Raw genomic sequence first — 22,805 nt, forward strand, 5'->3', positions numbered from 1 at the left:
CTAGAAGCATAGATAGTAAATAATCTAGAGAACTCCCCCAAAAAGCATTAGACTCAACTTCATACTGTTTTAATTCACACTTTTTTAAACTTTATTACCCGAGAATTGAGAAATAAACAAAGGACATCCTCAGTATTGTGTATCTGCTTCGCAGAGAACAACTTACTTGAAGGACAAATGGAATCATCGAAAACCTCGTCTTCAGACCCAGATTCATCCTCATCGCTCTCTAAGCTGGATTCATCCTCACTTGATGATTCACTTTCCTCATCTTCATCTAAGGAGAGAGGAGGACTTGGTTAACAGGAAGTTGCTACGTCTTAAACTAAATACTAAGTCTTCAACGTGTTTCTTAATGAGTCACTCACTAGGAAAGTAACAAAGACATCAAATAAGAAATTACTGATATTTCAAAAGAGTTCAAAATATATAAGGATAGAAACCACACCTGTTTTCACCCATTCAGTCCAGCTGTAGCAAGAATTCTGAAGTTGAATGAAAATCCCACTCTTGATAACTAATCAAAGCCCTCCCATTCACACTGCCTATGTCTTATCACTTTGACCACTCTCAGCAAAAATTCTTTTAGAGATTTAGGAAAGAGTTATCTTACTTGTCAGTAGTTTTCTGTTCACTGACTGCCACCCTATTCCTCTGGGGGAAAATTTCCTTGATGTATTCTGAGCTGAGCTCTGTCTCTGTCTCTGTCTCTCTGTCTCTATCTGTCTGTCTGTCTGTCTGTCTGTCTCTCTCTCTCTCTCTCTCTCTCCTCTGACTACATAGCCCTTTCAAAGTAAGTTTCTTGAATATAATCTATCCTGTTCATCTTTAATGAATGACAAGAAATGTTTTAATTACAAATTCATAGGCAATATTTAAAAAAAAAATTTAAATATGAAAATATATCTGGTTCCCAAGGGTCTTAGGTATGGAGTTGTAGGCCTCTCCAGTGCATCCTAACGCATTTTCTTTCAAACACCTTGGGGGCATCTATGAACCACATGTCACAAATTTACAATTCCTATTTCATTTCATTTTTCTAACTTTCTTTTTTGTCTGGTGCTAAAAATCAAGTCTCGGGCCTCCAGAATGTTAGCCAGGTACTTTGCCTATGAGGTACTTCCAGCCTAGCTGAGAGGAATTGCACCCAGCTTTAGTCACAACCCTGTATTGCACAAACCCTGGCAAACATTTCTACTTTAAAATAGAGGAGCTATAAGCTACCTCAGCTCAGCCCATCCCCAGACAGGCAAAGCTATAGGATTTCCAACGTTTCATTCCTGGTCAGACATTCTCATAGTAACAGTAAAGAGGAAAAACAGAACAGTTGCTGACACTTCATCTGTGCAGAACCTCTACATCAATTGCAGATACACTTTGTCAGATTGCAGAGGGCTGCCAAAATGTTGTGAGATTCACTGAGGGGAAATTCTGATTACAGCCCCTACCTTTTCCCTATTAAGTACCTAGACCTGTATCAGTGTCCAATCAGAGGACAAGAGCCTCAGAATAGCTTCCACTATCACAGCCAATGTCAAAAGTGCCTGTTGGAACCTCCATCACCTGATCAAAGCTACCACTCTCTTATAGGAGTAATTAGAGACAGCATCTCATTTACTCTGCTGTCTAAACCACATTTTCCTGAAGTACTAGAGTGACGCCATTCTTCCAAGACCTATAGACATGTTGGGTCTCTTTGTCTCTGATATAGTATGCTCTGAACCAATAAATCATAAACAAAGGAGCTACAGAGAGAGTACACTATTGTGTCCAGTTGGAAGTAAAATCAATATTATACAACCCACTGATAGTCTGTCATCAAAAGAAAACTGCAGACAAATATTACCACATAAAAGTAGAAGGGATATTCAAAGGGATGTTCAAATCTCAACATAAGAACAAGAACTATCCGGCCTGGGCTGTCTTTGAACCATGATCCTCAGATTTCAGCCTCCAGAGTAGCTAGGGTTATAGGCATGAGCCACTGGTGCCTGGCATAATTCAGAAATTTTAAAACTCAACCGAAAGACTCAACAGACTAGATAAAAAAAAGAGTTAGAAATGTCAGAGCTTTGTGACAAATCTTTCAAACTATTACATTCTGGCAGGAATAAGAATTATAAAAACAAGAAATAAGAATTACAAAAAAATAAGAATTATAAAAACACACAAAATCTCGGGTCACCATTAAATATCTAGCTCATTGGCATATCCATAACAGAAGAGCAACAGGTGAAGGCACACAAAATACATTCAGTGGACATAAAAACAGAAATTCTCCAAATCTCCAAGTCCGGGAAACATTTAGAACCACAAATGGACATGATCAGAAAAAGAACTTTTCGATGAGATAAATTAAGTTGCTAAAAATACAAAACAAAGAAAATATAGTAAAATATGCAAGAAAGCACTATGTCATATTTAAAGACAAATCTATTACATTAACAGCAGACTGATTTTTCAGTAAAAAATCTAAAAGGCCAGGAGGGTATAAAATAATGTTCAAGTCTTCAAAGAAAATAACTGCCACTCAAGTTTACCATTCCCACCAAGTCTAGCCTTTAGAATCAAAAGAGAAATAAAGACCATCCAAGACACAGATATTCACATGCATGTGCACACACACGCTTATGCACGTGCGCGCGCGCGCACACACACACACACACACACACCCCAGATGTTTAGACAACCACCCAGGTTTATCTGCTCTCCTATCCATCCTCTCCTTGTTAATCCCTACATTATTTCTACATTGTTGTGGTTTTAAAAAAGCAGAATCTAAGAGGATCCTTTTTTTGGGGGGGTCCAGTCGTGGGTCCTGTACTCTGGGCCTGGACGCTGTCCCTCAGCTCTTCAGCTCAAGGCTAGCGCTCTACCACTTGAGCCACAGTGCCACTTTCAGCTTTTTTCTTTTTGCTTATGTGGTGCTGAGGAATCGAACCCAGGGCCTCAAGCATGCAAGGCAAGCACTCTACCACTGAGCCACCTTCCCAGTCCTAAGAGGATCCTTAGTAACTACTCTATTTCATGTCAGAGAGAAAATGGAATGATATGTAGAGAAGACTACAAACCGGCATCTCCTTCAGCCTCCTTTTTCTTTACTCGCTTAATCTTCTTCTTTAGGACCTTCATAAGGAAGTTTGCAAATTTGTTGTTTTCTCCAAGAGCCGTTTGAAAACTAGCATAGAGTGCCTTTTCTTGCTCCAGGAGTATATTGATTTCAGTCTTTTTCTCATCCATCTCTTTAAGAGTTTCATTTATTTTCCACTAAAAGAACAAAAGAAAGAATAAATAAATGTTTCTAATGAATCAGTTTCAGAGAATGATGTGTTTTCTAATGCAAAGCTATAATCTACATTGTTTAAAGTTTCTTAATAAATATTCATGTCTAATGTGTACAAAGATTAAAATGGTTAAAAAGTACAGTTCTTTTGTAAAAGTCAGTTGAGTTCAGAATCAGAAAGGCCAGATTTCTAATGCTTATTTTTTCAAAAAATTTAAATTCAATAAGTTAGATGCATTATATTCATATATTGACATATCAAATTGAAATCCCTTTGTGCAACCACTAAATTCCAAAAATTAGAATTTTTATTGTTATCTGGATGCTAGTCAATATCTTGTCAGGTCTCGAAAACAAAGATTTCTCTGTATTAATATAGGATTACAACAAAGACATTATCTCTAATGAAGCTGATGTACCTAAATTGATCTTACTCAGTAATTAAAATATCTACTTAGTAGAATCCTTTCTCTTTAACAAAATGGCATTACTTTAAATTCAACATATAGAAAAGTGTTCCCGGTGATATTCTAGTATAGAATACACTGAAATAGTTCATCACAGTTAAGAAAGTCAATGCTCATGGTAGTTTATAACAAAATACAGATTTGTATAATCCATGGATAAAATGGATATAAAGCTCACTTTTTAAAATCTCCTTCTCCTGCTGTACAAAATACTGGATCAAATTCACTAAAATATTTGTGCCATTTCTTTCTGACCAAGGCTAATGAAGATGAATAATAAGCACATATATCACAGGGGAAAAAGAGAAGACAAGAGAGAAGTGAGAGTTAGGACAAGTGTGAAAATCAAGGCAAGGAGAGAAAAGAAAAAGGAATCAATTCTCCATAATTAAGAAAGCACAAGTCGTTTAAGGATACAGGTGGACCCGTTGCAACTATGAGAAGTACAAGTTGTCATGTCCAAAACGAACTTTACAACTTTTGTGCGTGGGGGGAGGGGGGAGATTGGCGGGCAGGAGGCAGGGAAGGGATGTGAAGGATAAACAAAGGAGGAGGCTGCAATGCTTGATAAGAAATGTACTCATTATCTTGCCCATGTAATTGTAACCCCTCTGTACTGTATGTTCACAAAAAAATAAAAATTAAAATTAAATTAAAAAAAAAAGAAAGCAGAAGCTAGGGGTGTGCCTGTTCTTACTTGCATATCCTGCTCCTCTTTGTCTAAAGAATTAACACGCTCTTGAAGTATGTTTTCCTGTTTTTCAAAGTTCTTGAGAAGAAGCATTTCTTGAAATAATGTGACATGGTGTAGATCAGATAATTTCATCTGAGTGTCTAGTTTCAGTTTCTGGTGTCTCAAGAGATGGAGTTCTGCATCAAAAGTAACAATCAGTTCTTGGATCTGAGGTAGAAAAAACAGATTTGAGGATATGTAACTTAACAGGAGAAGTCAAATGTATTTTATTTAACTATTGAAGAATTTAGACTAACTTATCTAAAAGTATTCTTCATTATGCTCTTGCAATAAATGGAGGATTATCTATAAAGGTCACATAAACTATGTGTATTCATGAAATCAAATTTTCATAAATTATTAACTAGTAGAGATTCTGTAAGTATAGTTCTGTTTATTTTTTCCATGTTTTATTAGTATATATTAATTGTACAAAGGGGTCTCATTGTGCTATTTCTTTTTTATTGTAAAATAGTGTACAGAGGGGTTACAGTTACATGAGTAAGGTAATGAGTCTATTTCCTGTCAAGTACTGTTACTTACTCCTTTGTTTTTCCCCTACTATCCACTCCCTCCCCACCTCCCCAACTCCTCCCTTCCCCCAAGTTGTAAAGTTCGTTTTCAATATAGTGTCTTGTACATCTCATTGTTACAGTAAATCAATGAGCCAGCCTGTATCCTTGTTTCAGCATTTTGTTATTACCCTTCCCCTCCCCAAATTATAAAAATGTATATACAAGATGCAGGGCACCAACATCATTGTGCTATTTCTATACATGTATACAGTGTACCCCAATCAAACCCACCCTTCTATTACTCCCTTTCATTCCCCTCTCCATTCTCAAAACAATTTCAGTAAGTTTTCTTACATTTGTATAGAATACTTTAACCATACTCACCCTTCACCTCATACTTCAAGAAGAGTTGGTAAAGCTATGTCTTCACCATTGATTGAAGCATTAATAACAATGTTCTTCTCACTGCAGTGTATGGAGTGCAAGTTCTCTGTACATGGTGTTTATATCTGTCTGCTCTTTACTGCCCTTCCCTACAGCATCTTTCTCAGAGTACCATAAGTAAATATACTCCCTTAACTTATTTTGGAAATCTTTCATAGTTGAAGAATGGTCAATATTTTTAAATAACCACAGTCTTTGAGTTACAAAGAACTGTTCCATTTTCTTACTTTACAAATGAAGAAACAAGTTCGTTTTCCCGAGATGAAGCCTACATTATTATAATGGTGGGATAGGAGCCTAAGAATGACAATTCCTGTCCCAGACATTTCTCTACTGTTGTGTAGTCTTCAGTTTTGTCCTGATTTTTTTTTTTTTTTTGCACAGCTCTGGTCACTTCATCCCAAAGCATAGAGATCAAGAGAACCTCAAGGCTGACTTTCCTGAGGAAACTAGTATAATAGTATGAGGCAAACCAGTCTATGTTTTGTATTAGTTTAGACATTATACATTACACATTGGATGAAGTCTCAACTGCCTCTTGTGCTGTGGGGGAGGCCCACATGAGGAGCTATAGAAAAGCAAGATTTGTGGGGTTTGGGCAGTGAAGTCACTAGGCAAGTTTAGAAAGTGAAATCCAGAAAAGAAAAAAAGAAACTTTTAAATAAGTGTGGTTATAGACTACATTTTTGGGTTCCCCTTTCATGCTTGTTCAGTAAAAAAAAAAATATTCCTAAGTTTCTTGATAAACAGGACTATATTTTCTTTATCACAACACCATTCTGGAAGTGACCCATATAGATCTCCAATATGTATAAGAGTTGTTTTATTCTTTTATTATTTGAGATAGAATGCATTTTTCTTGAGTTACTTTCTATCTCTGCTACCTAGATAGCACTGTATCTATGTATTGAATGTCCAATAAATAGTTGTTACATTAATAAAACAAATGTAAGACGTGCTGACAACGGATGCAATGGAGTTCAGAAGCAAGGAGAGTCTGTAATGAGGGCAGAAGTTACTGCAGAGGGTACGGAACCCGGCTATCTTGGTGTGATGGCTCAGCTCTGGAAAGAAGTTGCTACAAGAAAGCCAGTGGAAGGAGCAAAGGAAAAAGCACAGCTATAAAAGGGAGCAGTGAGAAAATGGGGTTAAGCCAAGTAAAGACAATAGATTGAAGAACAGGTTGGGAAGTTATGGGGGGTGGGGTCACTCTCACAGGGTAGAACTGAAAAGACACTGAAGGGTGGGCGGACTCTACACGGCTGGTTGCAATCAGTTCCCAACATTTTCTTTTGCTCTCATATTCAAAGCCTAGCCTGCAAATCTGACCCCAGTTTGGTCCTGATTTTCCTAGAAATCACAGCACTTGCCACTCAAGCTCCCAAACCATTTCAAACCCAGTCAGTACCTTAGGTAACCCCTCCCCAACTATGGAGGGAGGGGGGAGGGCAAATCACACATTAGAGAAAGAACAGTGTGAAAAGCAGAGGAGTTGCTCATGTTTCAGGAAGGTTTTCAATTATGCTCCATCTATCCTCCAAAAGTTGCTCTTTTACTTCCTTTCACCAGGACCTCAAGTAGAGGCTAATTTACTGACACATGGGGTTGCCTATCATTCTTAGCTTAAAAAAAAAAAAAAAGGAAAATGCCAAAACTCTCAGCAGAGTACAAAGATTTCCAGAAGGCCAAGAGTGGGAAGCAAACCAAAGCCATTAGTGAGTGGTCAGCTGGTCAAGGCTTAGGAAAGGGTTACTGCAGAGGAATTTAAAACCATCCAACCAACCACAAACTAGATCGAACTCTTCCTTTCTGTCAGCTTTTAACACAAGGGCAGCTTTAGCTCTTACCCTGTTGTTCAAGTACTGTTGCATGTACAACTGTTTAACCTCATCCCTCTTCATGATCTCCATCTCCACCTCCGTTGGCTCGGCCTTTTCGAATTCCATGGGCTTTTGCACTTCCAGGCCTAGGCCATAGGCAGATGCCTTGGATGACCGCGATAAGGAATCCCTTGTTGTTGCATATCCTCCATCCTTCCCAGAAGACAGCCTGAGGAAGCCGCCACCTGTGCCCACCGACACACTCTGTCGCCCCTGCTCCAACCTTTCCCCGTCAGTTTTCATCTGCTTTTGCTTAAACTTCACGAGAGTTTCCTCGTCGTACTGAAATCTCTTTTCTGGGACTTCATCTGGGTATATCTGAGGGGGCTGAGGGATGGGCATGTGCTTAGAGATGTGAAGGATAGAGTGAATGTTCCTCAGTTCCTGTACCAAGCATTGTATTTCCTCAACAACAGCTACTTTAAGATCTCGGAGAGAGATGATGCATTTGTTCATGTTTCTTTTCTTTCTGTGGACCTGGAAAATAACAAACATTAAAAAAAAAAAATAAAGGAAGCAAAATGACCACCTTTTGGCAAAGGGAAACTTAAAATATCATCTGATTTCATCCCTTAATGGCTAGGCTTAGTAAAACTTTTTAAAATGTATCTGTCCCTTCTTTCAGCTCGAAATCACCCATTTCTTTAGCTTTTAGGGTTTTTTTTTCCCATTTACACTCCTATTCCCTTCCCCTCCTCTCCCTCCCCCCATCCTCCTTACCCTTCCCCTCCTCTCCCCTCCTCTTTCTTCCCTTCCTCTCCCCTTGTTTTCTCTCCTCTCTCACATCCTCCCCTCCTCCCTTCCTATCCCCTCTGTCCTTTCCTTCTCTTCCTTCTTCCTTCCACTCTTCTCTCCTCTCTTCTCTTCTCTACTTTCCTATACTGGCTAAAAGGTTGTTCCTTTGACCTTCTCCAGTCCTCCTGGAAGTCCTTCCTGAATACTCTCCAAGGAAGGGAACCTTTGATCGCTTTAGCTCAGACAAAAAATTCCCAGGTTGCTTATTCCAGCCAAACTATAAGCGTTCCTCCTCCCCCCACCTCTTCCCTGCATTCTCCCCAGAAACCTCCTCTCCATACTAGGGCTTGAACTCAAAGCCTCAAACTTTTCTTCCCCCAATTCTTGCTCACAATTAGCATTCTGTCACTTTGAGGCATAACTCTATCCTGGTATTTTTGCTGGTTAATTAAAGATGGAGTTTTTATAGACTGCTACCCAGCCTGGCTTCAAACCTTGATCCTCAGAGGTCTAGCCTTCTGAATAGTTAGTATTAGAGGTATGAGCCACTGATGTCCAGTTAAATGATAGTTCTAATAGTGCACAAGGAATTAGCATGTCATGAAGAAGAAACTTCAATAAGAAACACGAAGATTAGGATCATTAGATCCAGTTTAGAAAAATGTTGAGAAAGTCAGAAAGAGACATGTTAATAGGTTCAGTTGCTCCTTAAAAGCTAGACAAGTTGTAAAGACAATGTTAGTAATACATTTTCCCCTAAGTCCCTGGTGGTCCATGACTACCTGGTGGTCCAACAGGGGATAGTTTGAATTTCAGAAATACAAAGTGCAGAGACAGTGAAAAGCTTTCAACCAAGAGACTGGTATTGAGCTGTAGAATTAAAAGGCTGGTTCTGCCATTTTTGTTGATAAAAATCATAGATAAATCTGCTGTTCTCTCTAGGCCTTCATTTCCTTACCTATAAAAAAAGCATTCTAGATATCCATAAAAATAACATCTACCTTAGATGAAACCCAATGCTATGACATAGAGGGGTAAGTACCAAAGAGTCCAGTTGTCCCAGTTCCTCTTCCTTCTTGGCGGCATTTATTCTCATGTGCTCAGGAATCTTGTAGTCTGGGGCTGTTTTCAGATTGAAATCTCCCATGCATGTTTGGGCTTCTTTGATGGCTTGAACATCTCTGGGATCTTCATAGTCATCATCAGGTTTACTCTTATATCTATCAGAAAAACAGACAACCAAGACACAAATATAGCAATAAACCCTAATGTATCTACTTTAATATAGCTACATTCTAGAATTCAATCAGGATGCACTTTCATTATGTCACTGTAGTCTGAAGGGCCAAACCAGTTTTTTTTAATTATTGAATATTTTAAAGCACATTAATGACTATGCCAGACCCAATAACGTGAGTATATTATTATACTCATATCACCAGATTGCTATAATTCAAAGTATCAAAGAATAAAAGAATCACCTCAGTGATTGATCCTTAGGGATCAATCATACTCAGGGGAAAAATAGGGAGAAATTGAGGGAGGGGGTGACACTGTTCAAAAAGAAACATACTCATTACCTGACTTACGTAACTGTAACCCCTCTCTACATCACCTTTACAATAATTTTTTAGAAAAAGAATCACCTCAGTATACTTCGTAAAGGCATTTCAATAAATATAAAGCCTTTTAATATACAATGTATATAGTTGAATATATAAAATACCTTTTCAATATATATAAAGTTTACAAAGATAAAATTTGGGGCTCACATATTAAAAGGATAAGGATTTAGGTTAAAAACCAAACTTACAGTTCTTCCCATTCTTTCTTTCTTTGGAGAATCTTTAGTTGGGCTCTTTCAGCTTTTTGTATAAGTTTCCTTGTTTTCTCAATTTGATTTTCTACCATAATCTCACTTAGAGTTCTAGGTCGAAATTTCTTCCCTTTGTCTGTAGTTGATTCTTCTTGTATGCTTCTACTTCCACCTGTACAAAGAATCAGTATTATTTCCAAGCTGGCCACCAGTGGTTCTCACCTATATCCTAGCTACTCAGGAGGCTGAGATATGAGGAAGGCAATCCAGCCAAGGCAGAAAAGTCTGTGAGACTCTTATCTCCAATAAACTACTCAGAAAAAGCCAGAAGTGGTGCTGTGGATCAAATGGTAAAGTACTAGCCTTGAGCACAGAAAGGCTCAGAGCTTAGGCCTTGAGGTCAAGCCCCAGGAGTGGGAAAAAAAGAAAAGAATATTTCCAGTTTTTTGAGACAGATAAAAATATTTCAACAATTATTTTAACTTGCTATATAAAAATGATCCAGAGAATATACTGAATTTTTATTGAAACAAGCATCATGAATTTAGTCTCTCAAACCCAGATGCTCCCTGACTTATGATGGGGTTATATTCTGAGAAACTTACTAGCTATGGAAAACTCCTAAGTCAAAAATACACTCAACACACTTAACCTACAGAGCATCATTACTTAGCTGATTCTGCTTTAAATATGCTCAGTATACTTACCATTAGCCCACAGTTGAACAAAGTCATTACAAAATATATTTCAAAATAAGGTTTTGAATGTCTCATGTAATATTAAAATTGGACTGACAGTGAAAAATAGAATTGTCATATAATTGTACTTTTGAATCATTGTAAAGCAAAAGCATTGCTAGTCAGACAAAATAAAAATATCAAAGTCGTAAGTACTTCTCTTAAGGATCTTATTTAAAAATCAGCAATGTAAAACAGATATGTAGGAATTAGAGATGAAAATTAATGATGATAGATGACTGACAGCTATCAGGAAGCTGAGAAAGAATGTTCGCAATACTAAGAGAAGGGAGGGAAAGCAAGGAATCCTATTTAACACCTATAACTAGAGGAGGCATATACCAACTTATGTGGTCTGTGGCTAATTAAAAAACAATTTGGGGGGCTGGGAAAGTGGCTTAGTGGTAGAGTGCTTGACTTGCATGCATGAGGCCCTGGGTTCAATTCCTCAGCACCACATAAGCAGAAAAAAATGCTGGAAGTGGCGCTGTGGCTCAAGTGGTAGAGCATTAGCCTTGAGCTGAAGAGATGAGGACAACGCCCAGGCCCAGAGTTCACACCCCACACCCAACCAAAAAAAAAAAAAAAAGGAAAAACTATTTGGGAGCATATAATAATCAAATCCATAACTTGTAAATTATTACTTGCCAGGTACTAGTTGCTAATGCCTGATATCCTAGCAACTCAGGAGGCTGAAATCTGAGAATCATGATAGGAAGCCACCCTAAGCAGGAAAGTCCCATGAGATTCTTATCTCCAATTAACTACCAAAAAGCCAGAAGTGGAGTTGTGACTCAAGTGGAACAGTGCTATCTTTGAGCACAAACTAGCTCAGGGACAGTACCCAGGCCTTGACTTCAAGCTCCAGGACCTGTATACACAAAAATATTGACTAAACTCACTAGTATCTCATGGGGAATTATTCTTCATGTTCAAGCAATATAAAGATATACTTTAGATATACATAGAATAAATAGTAATATGAGATAGTTACATGGTTTTTAAGTTGTTACATTATATTTCATATTTCAAATATACTGAAATATAGAAAAAAAAGTTTGTTAAGTCTTAGGTGGTCATGAGAAAGCTTCTTAACAAATGCTTATTCGATTTGGATCCTCAAGAACTAGTAGAATTAAAATAGGAGGCCAGGCATGCAGTAATTGATACACACCTATAATCCCAGCTACTCCAGAGGTAGAGATAGGAAGGCTCCTGGTTTGAGACAGTAAAAAGTTAGTGAGACCTCCCTCCCCTCCATATCAGCCAACAACCTGGCAGTGGGGTATGCACCTTTCATACCAGCTATACAGGAGGTGCAAACAGGAATATCACAGTCTAGGTTGGCTTGGCCTGGGCAAAAAAAAAAAAAAAAAACACCAAAAAACCTTTTCTACCTAAAAAGTAACTAAAGCAAAAAGGACTGACTGACAGAGTAGAATACCTGCAGAGTAAGCATGTAGTCCTGAATTTAAACCTTACTATCTCCAAAAGCCATACATAAGAGAGTAAGCTTCAGGGTGGAGAGGGGTCTAAAGAGGGGTCTTCAGAGCACCAGGCTGGTCATGGACAGCACCAAGATGGACCATGGTCTAGACAGGTAAGCTGAGCAGTATGTAAAACCACTATCAGAAACTGAGATTCTGAATAGACTGTAGAAGGATTGAAATAACCATGATAATGGTTTCAGGATTTATCCTAGATACAGAAAGGAGACATTAAAGATTTCACAATGGAGAAGAAGAAGAATTAAATGTTACTCATGTTAATGTATCATGGGCAGCAGTCTAGATTTGGCCAGGCTAGCGCACCCTTTATTCATTCTTCACTGAGCCCTTCAACAAACTCAGAATTCTTGAACTTCTATACAGTTATTTTGCAAACAGTTTCCTCTCCCACCCAAAAATACCCAACAGGTTGCTGGGATTGGAGATCACATTTTCACACATGTACTCTTAGCTCATAATTCTGCTCAAAATATATGTTCTTGAAAAATAGGCTGAGGTGCAATGTTTTAGCTTTACATTAGGTGTGAAAACTATGAATGGGAAGGATGCACTGTCTAAAAAGTAGCATTTGGGAAAATTCTAGACTTGAGAGTTTTGGAAGTAGAAGTTAAGAAAGTCACAGCATCTGCTATTCTCACCCTGTCAGCCATGTGACCAGGATGGACTTTTGTTAGCAACCTGCATCAAATAAGAAAGCAGGAATGAGTATTTATTGGAGAATTATAGTATCTCATTCTCAGCAGTGACCCATTGCCCTATTTCTCTCGATTATGTGTCCCCTTATTGGGATATTATGTAAAAAAGGGAACAATAAATTGATCTTTTGCCACTAATGTATGTTCAATGCTTGTTACACAAAAAGACAATTTGATTTTATTAGTTGAGTAAAGATTTCAATTCCTTTTGCAATTTAGGCTACCTGAATCTTTCTGACTATCCTTTTTCCCGGGTCCTTCCTTTTCAAACCTCTCAAATTTGCTTTGTCTTCTCTCTGCGAGACTTGATCGCTTTAATTTGAAATACTTAGAAGGCTTCACCAGCCTATAGGAAGTTATCTTGTGATCACTTTGTATGGCATGAACTACAATAGTGTCATTTTCCAGAGGATCACGGAATCTAAAAAACAATAAAGAAAATGTGCAATAGCCACGTTAAAATGCCATTGTGCCATGCTAGACTCCAATTTGGACCATGTACATACCATCAGGCTGTAATAGAAGTTGGATTACATTTGACTAAAAAGCAAATAGAAATTCTTTCTAATGCAAATACTAAATAGCTCACCGTTCGTCAATACAACACCGCTGTTTTGCTAACGCATGTAAAAAATGGAAACTTACAGGCAGGTTGATGTTTAACATAAATCGATCATATCAAAATTTGAAGAAATATGATTCTCCTCCCTATGTGTTATAAGTAGGGAAACAAGAGACGAAAAAGAGGGTTATGGGGAGTGATGAATATGTTCTTGCCTACACTTTTAATTTTAGAATTTAAATATGTGTGTATATATATATATATATACACACACACACACATACACACACACATAAACACGCATCATTATTCTTTGCTTGTTATCTTAAGATTTTTTTGACTCAGTCCTTTTAATTCTATTTCTTTTCCTAAAACCATTTTTTTCTTTTAATTTTCTTCATAGCATAATAGCATTCTCCTATCTCTAAGAATTATTCCCTTTGCCTTTTATCCATTGGAGTTTTACTCTTGAAATTTAGCTTGTCTGTGAGATATATTAAGGATATGGATTACATGAACTGGTAGTTTTAATCAGACTAAAATTAAAACCTTTCCGTAGTTAAAATATAAACAAAGTATAAGAAAAATGGCTGAATATGAGACAGAATTACAACATTGTCTTACTAAAAGACAATGCCTACAATAAAAACCTTGAACTAAAACTTAAATAAGGGGGGGGAATAAAACAGCAATCAAAGAAAATACGCATTCTACAAAGAACAGATATAAACGAATTATAAACATATAGAAATAAATAATAGCCTTACCAATAATAAAAGGGATGTAAGTCATTGAACCAGAAGTTATTGTGTTTGCCCTATTAGTTTGGTTGAAGTGAAAACACTGGTAATGACTGGAGTTATTTGGTGGCACAACTTTATCTCTTTCCCACATTGTAAGCAGATAGCTAGGTACTTACATTGTCTTCTATATGTCTAATGAAGCCATGTGCTAGGGATGGAGGTGTATGGACCAGAGAGGAGAAGCAGAGCTTAAAGGAAGAATATTTGAGACTGGTAGAAAGTAAGGAAGAGATTTTTCTTGGCTAGAAGGAAGATGGGCAAATTGATATAGAACTGAGAACATTTATCTTCTCCTTGATAGCATCTGGAGAGATGGAAAGACCTCAAAATGATCCGGTGCATGGGGGCTTCTAAGTTCACCAGTAATGCTTTAGGAGAGCCACAGAATCAAAGAAGAGAAAGAAGTAGAGGTAGATACAGTAAATCTTAATAGGAATGAGACTAACTTTCCTGTCTTCTTGGAAGAATAGAGACTCAAAGTCAAATTTAAGTCAACTTATAAAGAATAGTCCCATTACTTACAAAACTAAGATTGTACATTAAGATTCATACTTATGTACACACATACACCCCTATATATATATGCCTATAAACACATTATGACAATTAAGTCCAAACATTAGCTGCTATGTTGAAGATCCCTTCTGAGAGGAACTTCTTATGTACTCTCATCTCTTAGAAGGTAGCAATTTAGTTACAATGTAGGAATTCAAATAATAACCAGGATCAAATATTCTAGGGTTTAATATTAGGTAATTCACAGGGCAAAGTACCAGACAAATGATAGCTGCATACTGTGCAAGAACCCTGAAGATCTATGGCAAGCTCTCCTCAGTCTTTAGGTCGGTGATGATCAGCATCAGAGCATGAGAGTTCATCTAGCTGAAGCTGGGGGAAAGAACTACCATGGACCACACAGAATAATCCCAAACCCCACACAGGATAGAATAGTGTGCTTTCCCAGAAATCTTGTTCTTCATGGGACGGGATGAAATAAGCAAAAGACTACTAAGGGAAAAAAATTAGCCCTAGACCAAAGTTGTCCTGATCCTATCTAACAAAGGTTACAAGCAAACTTCAAAAAAAGTATTTCAAGGCAACTAAACTAATATTTAATATCTGTATCTGATAAATATTTAAAGTATGAAAAATATCCATCATCTACAATGTAAAATTCACAATGCCTGCCATCAACCAAACTTTGCCAGGCAAGCAATAAAGCAGAAGAAGCTGGTTCAACTGAATAGAGGAACTTCATTCACTAGAAAACAGACAGAAATGACACCAGTGATATAACTTAAAGTCTTAGCATAAATTTTGTAAAAATTGACAAGCTTTTCTTTTTCTTTTTTTGGGGGTGTGTGGCAGCTTTTCTTTTTTTAATATTAATAAGTTTTTTATTGTGAAAATACTGTACAGAGGGGTTACAATTACATGAGCAAGGTAATGAGTACATTTCTTATCAAGCATTGTTGCCTCCTCCTTTGTTTTTTCCCTTTACCATTCTTTCCCATCTCCCTGCCCCCCGCTTGCCAAAGTTGTAAAGTTCGTTTGTCAACATAATGTCTTGTTCATCTCATTGTTGCAATAGGTCCACCTGTATCCCTATTTAAACAATTTGTTTTTTCCCTTCTCCTCCCCAAATTATACCGACATCAAACACAGTGAAAACAGGGGTTATACCATGGGGGGAGGGACATACAAAGCAACAAAGAAATCATCTTATAAATATGTTAGAAACAATAGCAAGAAAGAAAAACCATTTGAGTTCTTATCTTGGGGTTCATTTAGCCTAATATCAATTTATCTGACCATTTCTGAAAAATTGACATGCTTTTCTAATGTAAAAAATATAACAATTAAGAAATATTGGAGATAAAGAACAGAATTGAAAGGCCTAAAATATTAGATGGTAATCTCTGTTATAATCAAGAGAAGATGAGATTGAAGGTAGAATTTTATGTCATATCAGGACTTACTCATGGGCTGGCAGTAGAGGCATGGAAGGAAGCCTGCTGGGAGAAATGTGGGCAGGTGTGCTCAGATTTACATTTTGATTAGAGCCCCTGATGTTATATGCTTCTGGTTATACCATAAGGATATGCAGATTCAATGGAAACATACCTTCTTCATAATATTTTAATAGGGTAGAACAGATAATGAGCTCTCAAAATTGCTTAGTGTACACTGTTGTTTTAGGCATGATTTAAAATTGAGCACTACAGAATGTAATATTTTAATGATAACTCTGCTAACACTTCTGTTTAGAGACCTGTTGCCATTTTTGTTTTTAGTAAAAGGAAGGCAAGGTTACAATTTCTTTTCTGGCAGATTGAATTGTTGGAGTTCTAGCAGATTGAATGTTTTTGGCTGCCAAAACATTCATGTCACTTTATGATTTTGAGTTGGTAAATATGCATAGTATTTGGAAAGGCATGACATACACCAGGTGATCTCAACTACCTAGCAAGGTTTGGTGTGCATACATGCAGGATCTAGACGATCCAATCTGCTTGTGGCCATAGGTGACTTTAGTCTTTGTTTCTTCTGTGTTTTTGTAATGCACCTAGTAACATGGGGAAAAGGGGTTTTTTGCTGGGCACCAGTGGCTCATGCCTGAATCCTAATAAACTACTTTATTTAGAACTGTATTTTCACACACCCTAACTTGCAGAACATGTTGATCTTACCTCCTTTGTAGCTTCTTTAGGCCAAGGTCATGTTTCTCTTTATCCCAAGCTAACTCCTTTTCCACTTGTTGGATTTTGTGAACTGTGCTTTTGTTAATGTCAGCGTGAATTTTGGAATCAATATCAAAATCCTACAGATAAACAGATGTATAAAATTGTTCTTTATATTGTATTATATTCAACCCTCTGCTCCAATGTGGTTACAGATTCCCAGTTTTGTCTTCTATTACATTCTGCATCATAACACTCTTCCAAAGATCATAAACTCTACCCTCCCAAAGAGATACAATAGCTGGGAGCCAGTGGCTCACACCTGTAACTACTTAAGAGGCTGAGATTTGAGAATCATAATTCAAAGACGGCCTGGCAGGAAAGTCCCTGACACTCTTATCTCCAATTAACCACAAAATAACTGGAAGTGGCACTGTGGCTCAAGTGGTAGAGTGCTAGCCTTGAGCTGAAGAGCTGAGAGACAGCACATAGGCTCAGAGTTTAAGACCCACAACCGACAGAGAGAGAGAGAGAGAGAGGAGACACAGAGAGAGAAATAGTATACTTTTGATCTTCTATAACACAAAGAAAAAAGTTTCATAACATATGGGGAAATGATAAACAATAATGCAAACAAAATTATACACTTAAGGTTACAATGCTTGATAAGAACTCATTATCTTGCCCATGTAATTGTAACCCCTCTGTACAGAATTTTCACAATAAAAAAAGATTTTCTTCCACAACAGCAGTAATAAAAGCTAACAATATTTAGATAGAATATAAAGTTTAAAAAGCACCAACCCAAAGAAACTACTATTGCAAAGCCAGCTGAGCAGAGTAGAATGCATAGCAGTTGGTCATTAGCACAACACCCCCTCCCACGTGACCTGACCACAGGGAAGAGGACAGTCTTTGAAGTCTTCTTGACATTACCAAATCTTTTTTGCATATCTTTTGGAGGGGATTCTTCTTTCTCCCAATGTTTCTTACCTTCATTTCTTAGAAAAATATTAAAGACTGAATTCATGCTAAACTCTATGTAGCCATTATTCTCAACAGAGGCGTTGGTGTTTTCCTTAAAGGTGTGAGCAAAGTGCATCATCATGGGACTTGTTTCAGTGGTTGTTTACCTTAAATTTTGTCATTAGTACTCTGGAAGTATCAGCCTTTTTCTCAGAATGGTAGTATAAAGTTTTTTGTCATTATAAATTAATTTTATAACCAACTTAGTAAGTTAACTATTGTGACTTCACAAACCATTTTTCATATAAAACTGAAAAAGTACTTCTAGAATTGCAAACTGAATAAACCCATAGGTATATTTAGGATGACAACCTCTGGCTTTTTATTTGATTAGACACATGATAAAAAAGTATTTCAGTTCCGAAAAAGTTCAAGACAATAAGAAAATGAACCAATCATTAGTAGATTTCTCTAGGATTTACACCAAGTCACAGAAGAAAAAAGTGAATCCCAAATTGGTTTAAACCATGTTGTGGTTGTCATCATAACTACTAAGCCATCTTTTAGAAAGTTCTTGGTTAACTAAGTTCTGCCTTCTCAACATATCTAGTGAACTAAGAAATAGAGTATCAAGTCATACATGTACCTACCCAACAGGCACTTTTTCTAGGTACAATAAGGATTTATAAACCTATTAAAATCTGTATTTATCTACCACAAATTAGTGATCCCATGCAACCTGTGTTTCTCTGGATCTGGCTTACTTCACCAAATATAATTTTTTCCAAGTCTTCCCATTTCCTTGTGAAAGGTACAATGTCCTTCTTTCTGATGGGTGAGTAGAATTCATTGTGTATATATGCCATGTTTTCTTGGCCATTTGTCCATTGGAAAGCATCTGAACAGATTTCATATCTTGGCTATGGTAAATAGTGTTGCAATGAACGTGGTGGTGCTAGTGGTTTTACTGTAGCTTTGTTTGCGTTCTATTGGGTAAAATGCCCAGGAGCGAAATTGCTGGGGCATAGGGAAGTTCTATGTTTAGTTTGTTGAGGAAACTCCATACTGCTTTCCAGAGTGGTTGAAAAAAAATTATATTCCTAACAACAGTGTAACAGAGTTCCCTCTTGGCTACATCCCCACTAGCATTTGTTACTGTTAATTTTCTTGATAATGGCCATTCTGACTGGGTGAGGTGGAATATCAGTTTCCCTCATTTGTGGTAGCTAAAAAATTAAACACACCGGTTAGTATACAATTAACTGAAGTATAGAGCTCAAATATTATAATTCTTTAGAAAGACTTAAGTCAAAGCCTAGTGAAATAAGTGCCAGGAAATATCTACCTGCAAGTGGAAGGGGGAAGGGGAGAAGGGTAGACAGTAATGGGGGAAGGAAGTAGAATGTAGGCAAGAGTGCATTGTATATATCACAGAACTGAGATGTGCTCACTTTGGCAGCCCATATATTAGATTAGCCCATATGTTAGATTAGCATGGCCTCTGCACAAGGATGACACCCAAATTCATGAAGCGTCCCATATTTTAAAAAAAATTGAGAAAAATAAGGGTTGGGTCACCCGGGAGTAAAAATATTGAAGGGGTGACTCAGATCAAGATGAATTATATCCATAAACTGCTTTGTTAAATGGAAATAAATTCAAGACATATCCTAAAAATCAACAAGAGTTATGGAAAGAGTGAATTGGGAGAGGTGAGTGAGAATATTGAAAGGGGTGACATTGACCAAGATGCACTATATTAATAAACTGCTCTGTTGAATGACAAACCCTTTGTACAACCAGTTAAAGCCATGTATTATCTTTAATAAATATTTAAAAATCTGTATTTATATTCTATTATTTTAAAACATGCAAAACCATTCATAATAACAACAACAAAATAAAATAAACCCACAGCATATTAAGTAGCTAAATCCAGTAGTCTCTTTTATGTCAGATAAAGTAGTCAAGAAGAAACAAGCCTCTTCCAAACCCAATTGTGTGTTAAGTTTTACAAATAATTGAGTTTTCCCAACCACACTGACTAGCCAGATAAAAGAAATCTTAAAGATGATCCCCAGTGTTCCTTTGTGTTGACCAAACGGTTATCTCAGAAATGGCATGCCAACAGTAAAATCAAATATATTTAGACTTACTGTCCGTTTAAACTGCATATGGATAGGCAATTCTTTATTCATTGTTAATAGTTTCAAAAAATTATTCCTCAAAACTTTGATATTTTCTCTCTTGATTGCTTTTATTTCTTCCACTTCCTTCATTAACTTGTCGTACTCTCGTTTCCTCCTGGCATTCTCAATGCTGAACACAGACATTTTAAGACATGTTAGCACAGGATACAGAAACAGCAAAAGGGAAAAATTAGCATTCATTTGGAATTTCATCTTGCTTAGTCAACTCGTACAACATGTTAGTTTGTTTGCAAAGCACAATCCTCAATAGTATTTATCAAAACTTCCCATACCTGTAGGCTTTGGGATCTTCAATATCTTCTGGAATTGACTCCATTTCTATTCCAAACTGTAGAAAGGGTAAAAAGTTAGCCCCTGGAAGTGGCACTATACCTCAAGTGGTAGAGCGCTTGCCTTGAGCTGAAGAGTGCAGGGAAAATGCCCAGGCCCAGAGTTCAAGCCCCACGACCGACCAAAAAAAAAAAAAAAAAAAAGTTAGCCCTTTAAAATTACATAGTATTACCCTTGAAATATCTAGGAAGAAGTAAATGGAAAGCCTTTTTACCATCTGCCAATTTCTTTTTTTTTAATTTAGAGATTTTTAAAATGACATTTTTATTCACATTGTTGTCCACTGTAACATTTGCATACATGCATACAAAAACTCACCCTCTCCATCTGTCTCATTCCTCTTCTCTCTTCTTGGAACAATTTCACAGGTGTCATTGTTCTCTTTTCATATATGCATATAGATGAGCTTCTTCTACCTGCTCTCCCCTGTTCCCCAACAGATCCTATTTTGCTTCCCTTCATTTCTTGGTATACACTAATAGCTCAAAGGCCTTTCACAATGGCATTTTACATGTTCTATCCTATATTTTAGAATGATTAACTTTCTAAATTGCTCTCTCTTTATTTCTCTCTACCCATCTTTGCCATTTTCTAACAGTTATAGGTCTTTTCTTTCTTTATTCCTTCCTTCCTTTCTTTCTTTTTCTTTTCTTTTCGTGTGTGTGTGTGTGTGTGTGTGTGTGTGTGTGTGTGTGTGTGTGTGTGTGTGTGTGTGCTGGTCCTGGGGCTTGAACTTAGGGCCTGGGTGCTATCTCCAAGCTTTTCTTTGCTCAAGGCTAGTGCTCTGCCACTTAAGCCACAGCTCTACTTCTGACATTTTGTTGAGTACTAAGGGATAAGAGTCTCATGGACTTTCCTGCCCAGGCTGGCTTTGAAACTTGATCATCAATTCTCAGCCTCCTGAGTAGCTAAGATTACAAGCATGAGCCACTGGTACCTGGCTTGTTAAAGGTCTTAAAACTAGTTTCTCACAAAACAAATTAGGTGAAAAATTATAGTTGAACAAATTTATTTCTGTTTTACTTAAAGGGGTAGGCAGAAAAACTATATCTCTATATTTGAATGTTAATATTACCATAATTCCATCCTCAAAATGTCAATTATTACATCATGTAAACTATGAACTCTTGTGCTATTAGCAGAGAATACACACACACACACACACACACACACACATACGCGCACGCATGCACGCGCGCGAATTTAGATTATTGATTTCAAAATGCCGTTTTTCAATAAGAAGGAAGAGATGGAAGGAGAGAGAGGAAGAAAGGAGGGAGAGAGAGATGGAGGGAGGGAGGAGGTGAAGTAAAAAGGGAGGGAGGGAGAAAAGAAATGATTGGGGCATGACTCAAGAGTACTTGCTTAGGGTTCAATTCTAGTACCTCAACAACAAAAATAATATAAGGAAAAACACTGATAATGGCCATAAATAAATGTATATTGTTGAAATTGTGGAGCACTTTTTTTATCTAATACATAAGTTTTATAGAGAGGGCTGGCACAAAGTAAAAAAATAAAGATTTTCTTCTTGCTTACATATATACTTTCTCTAATTCCTTATTTTCTGGGTTAGATTCTCATTGAATATTGGTCCATGATTCAAATTTTGCTATTAAAAAATGAAACTTTACCCATTCATATTTTCCCTATATTCTTTGTGTATTCATTGGAAGTAAGCTATTGGTTAAATGGGAAGTCAATGTGTTGTCCAGAATTTAAACTGTGGTATTTCTAATTTGACTTCTTAGCATTTAATAGTAATTCTAATTACTAATTGATTATTAAGTGACTTTATCCATAGGTACTACTTTGATAATACAGAATTCCAGTTCTGTGGCAAGATATAAAGTAAATTATTTGGGGATCTATACCCTCAATCTCTGTCACAAGGCCAGAAATCTATTAGTGAACTTTTGATCACAACTCACATCGTTGGATTTTAAGTGTTAAAGTGATTAATATTTTTGACCTCTCTCAAAGCCACATTTTGTGATGTATATACTATACATGACTCTACAATAGTAATATTGTTATATGTCTGAAAAATATTAGTTATTTTAAAAAAGTAAATTTTGCCTAAGAAAAGGATTAAGTTTATAGCACTTGCTTATCAAGCTCAAAGCCTTTAGTTCAAACACTGCTAATGACAAAAAAATAGAAGAGGATTGATACAAAAAAATGTGACACATTCTTTTTAAAATTTGGAAGAGACATGCCTTTGACAGAAGAATTAAATGCCATTCATAATTTATATAGAAGCAATAAAAAGTCAAAATTATAATACTGATAGGAAGATTGGATTATAAGGTTGTATTATAGAGCTATTATAGATTATATATTATTGTATAGATAAGATTCTACTATCATGTTTAAGTGTTTAAATATTTCTCAAAGTTCAAAGCAATTTTTACATCAGTACTTCAAAATAAAGTTTGCT

At 36.8% G+C, this 22,805-nt stretch overlaps 1 protein-coding gene and 1 non-coding gene across 2 annotated transcripts in view; one reads left to right on the top strand and one right to left on the bottom strand.

The window, feature by feature from the left end:
* The window catches only part of Cfap44 (cilia and flagella associated protein 44), a 66,521-nt gene that overhangs the window by 10,052 nt on the left and 33,664 nt on the right, over positions 1-22,805 (bottom strand). Inside the window, exons 19-28 of the mRNA XM_042676865.1 lie at positions 20,308-20,363; positions 19,982-20,144; positions 16,869-16,999; positions 13,038-13,234; positions 9,871-10,045; positions 9,100-9,277; positions 7,290-7,799; positions 4,448-4,651; positions 3,072-3,267; positions 167-277 (exon numbers count right to left, since the gene is read on the bottom strand). Coding sequence (XP_042532799.1) covers positions 167-277; positions 3,072-3,267; positions 4,448-4,651; positions 7,290-7,799; positions 9,100-9,277; positions 9,871-10,045; positions 13,038-13,234; positions 16,869-16,999; positions 19,982-20,144; positions 20,308-20,363 — 1,921 coding nt within the window. The remainder of the gene's footprint in view (positions 1-166; positions 278-3,071; positions 3,268-4,447; positions 4,652-7,289; positions 7,800-9,099; positions 9,278-9,870; positions 10,046-13,037; positions 13,235-16,868; positions 17,000-19,981; positions 20,145-20,307; positions 20,364-22,805) is intronic.
* LOC122105715 lies at positions 19,269-19,371 on the top strand. The gene has a single exon (XR_006147074.1). It is a non-coding gene; the product is annotated as a U6 spliceosomal RNA (small nuclear RNA).

This window comes from Dipodomys spectabilis, unplaced genomic scaffold (genome assembly GCF_019054845.1).
Source record: "Dipodomys spectabilis isolate Male_0828 unplaced genomic scaffold, ASM1905484v1 ptg000032l, whole genome shotgun sequence".
NCBI lineage: Eukaryota > Metazoa > Chordata > Mammalia > Rodentia > Heteromyidae > Dipodomys > Dipodomys spectabilis.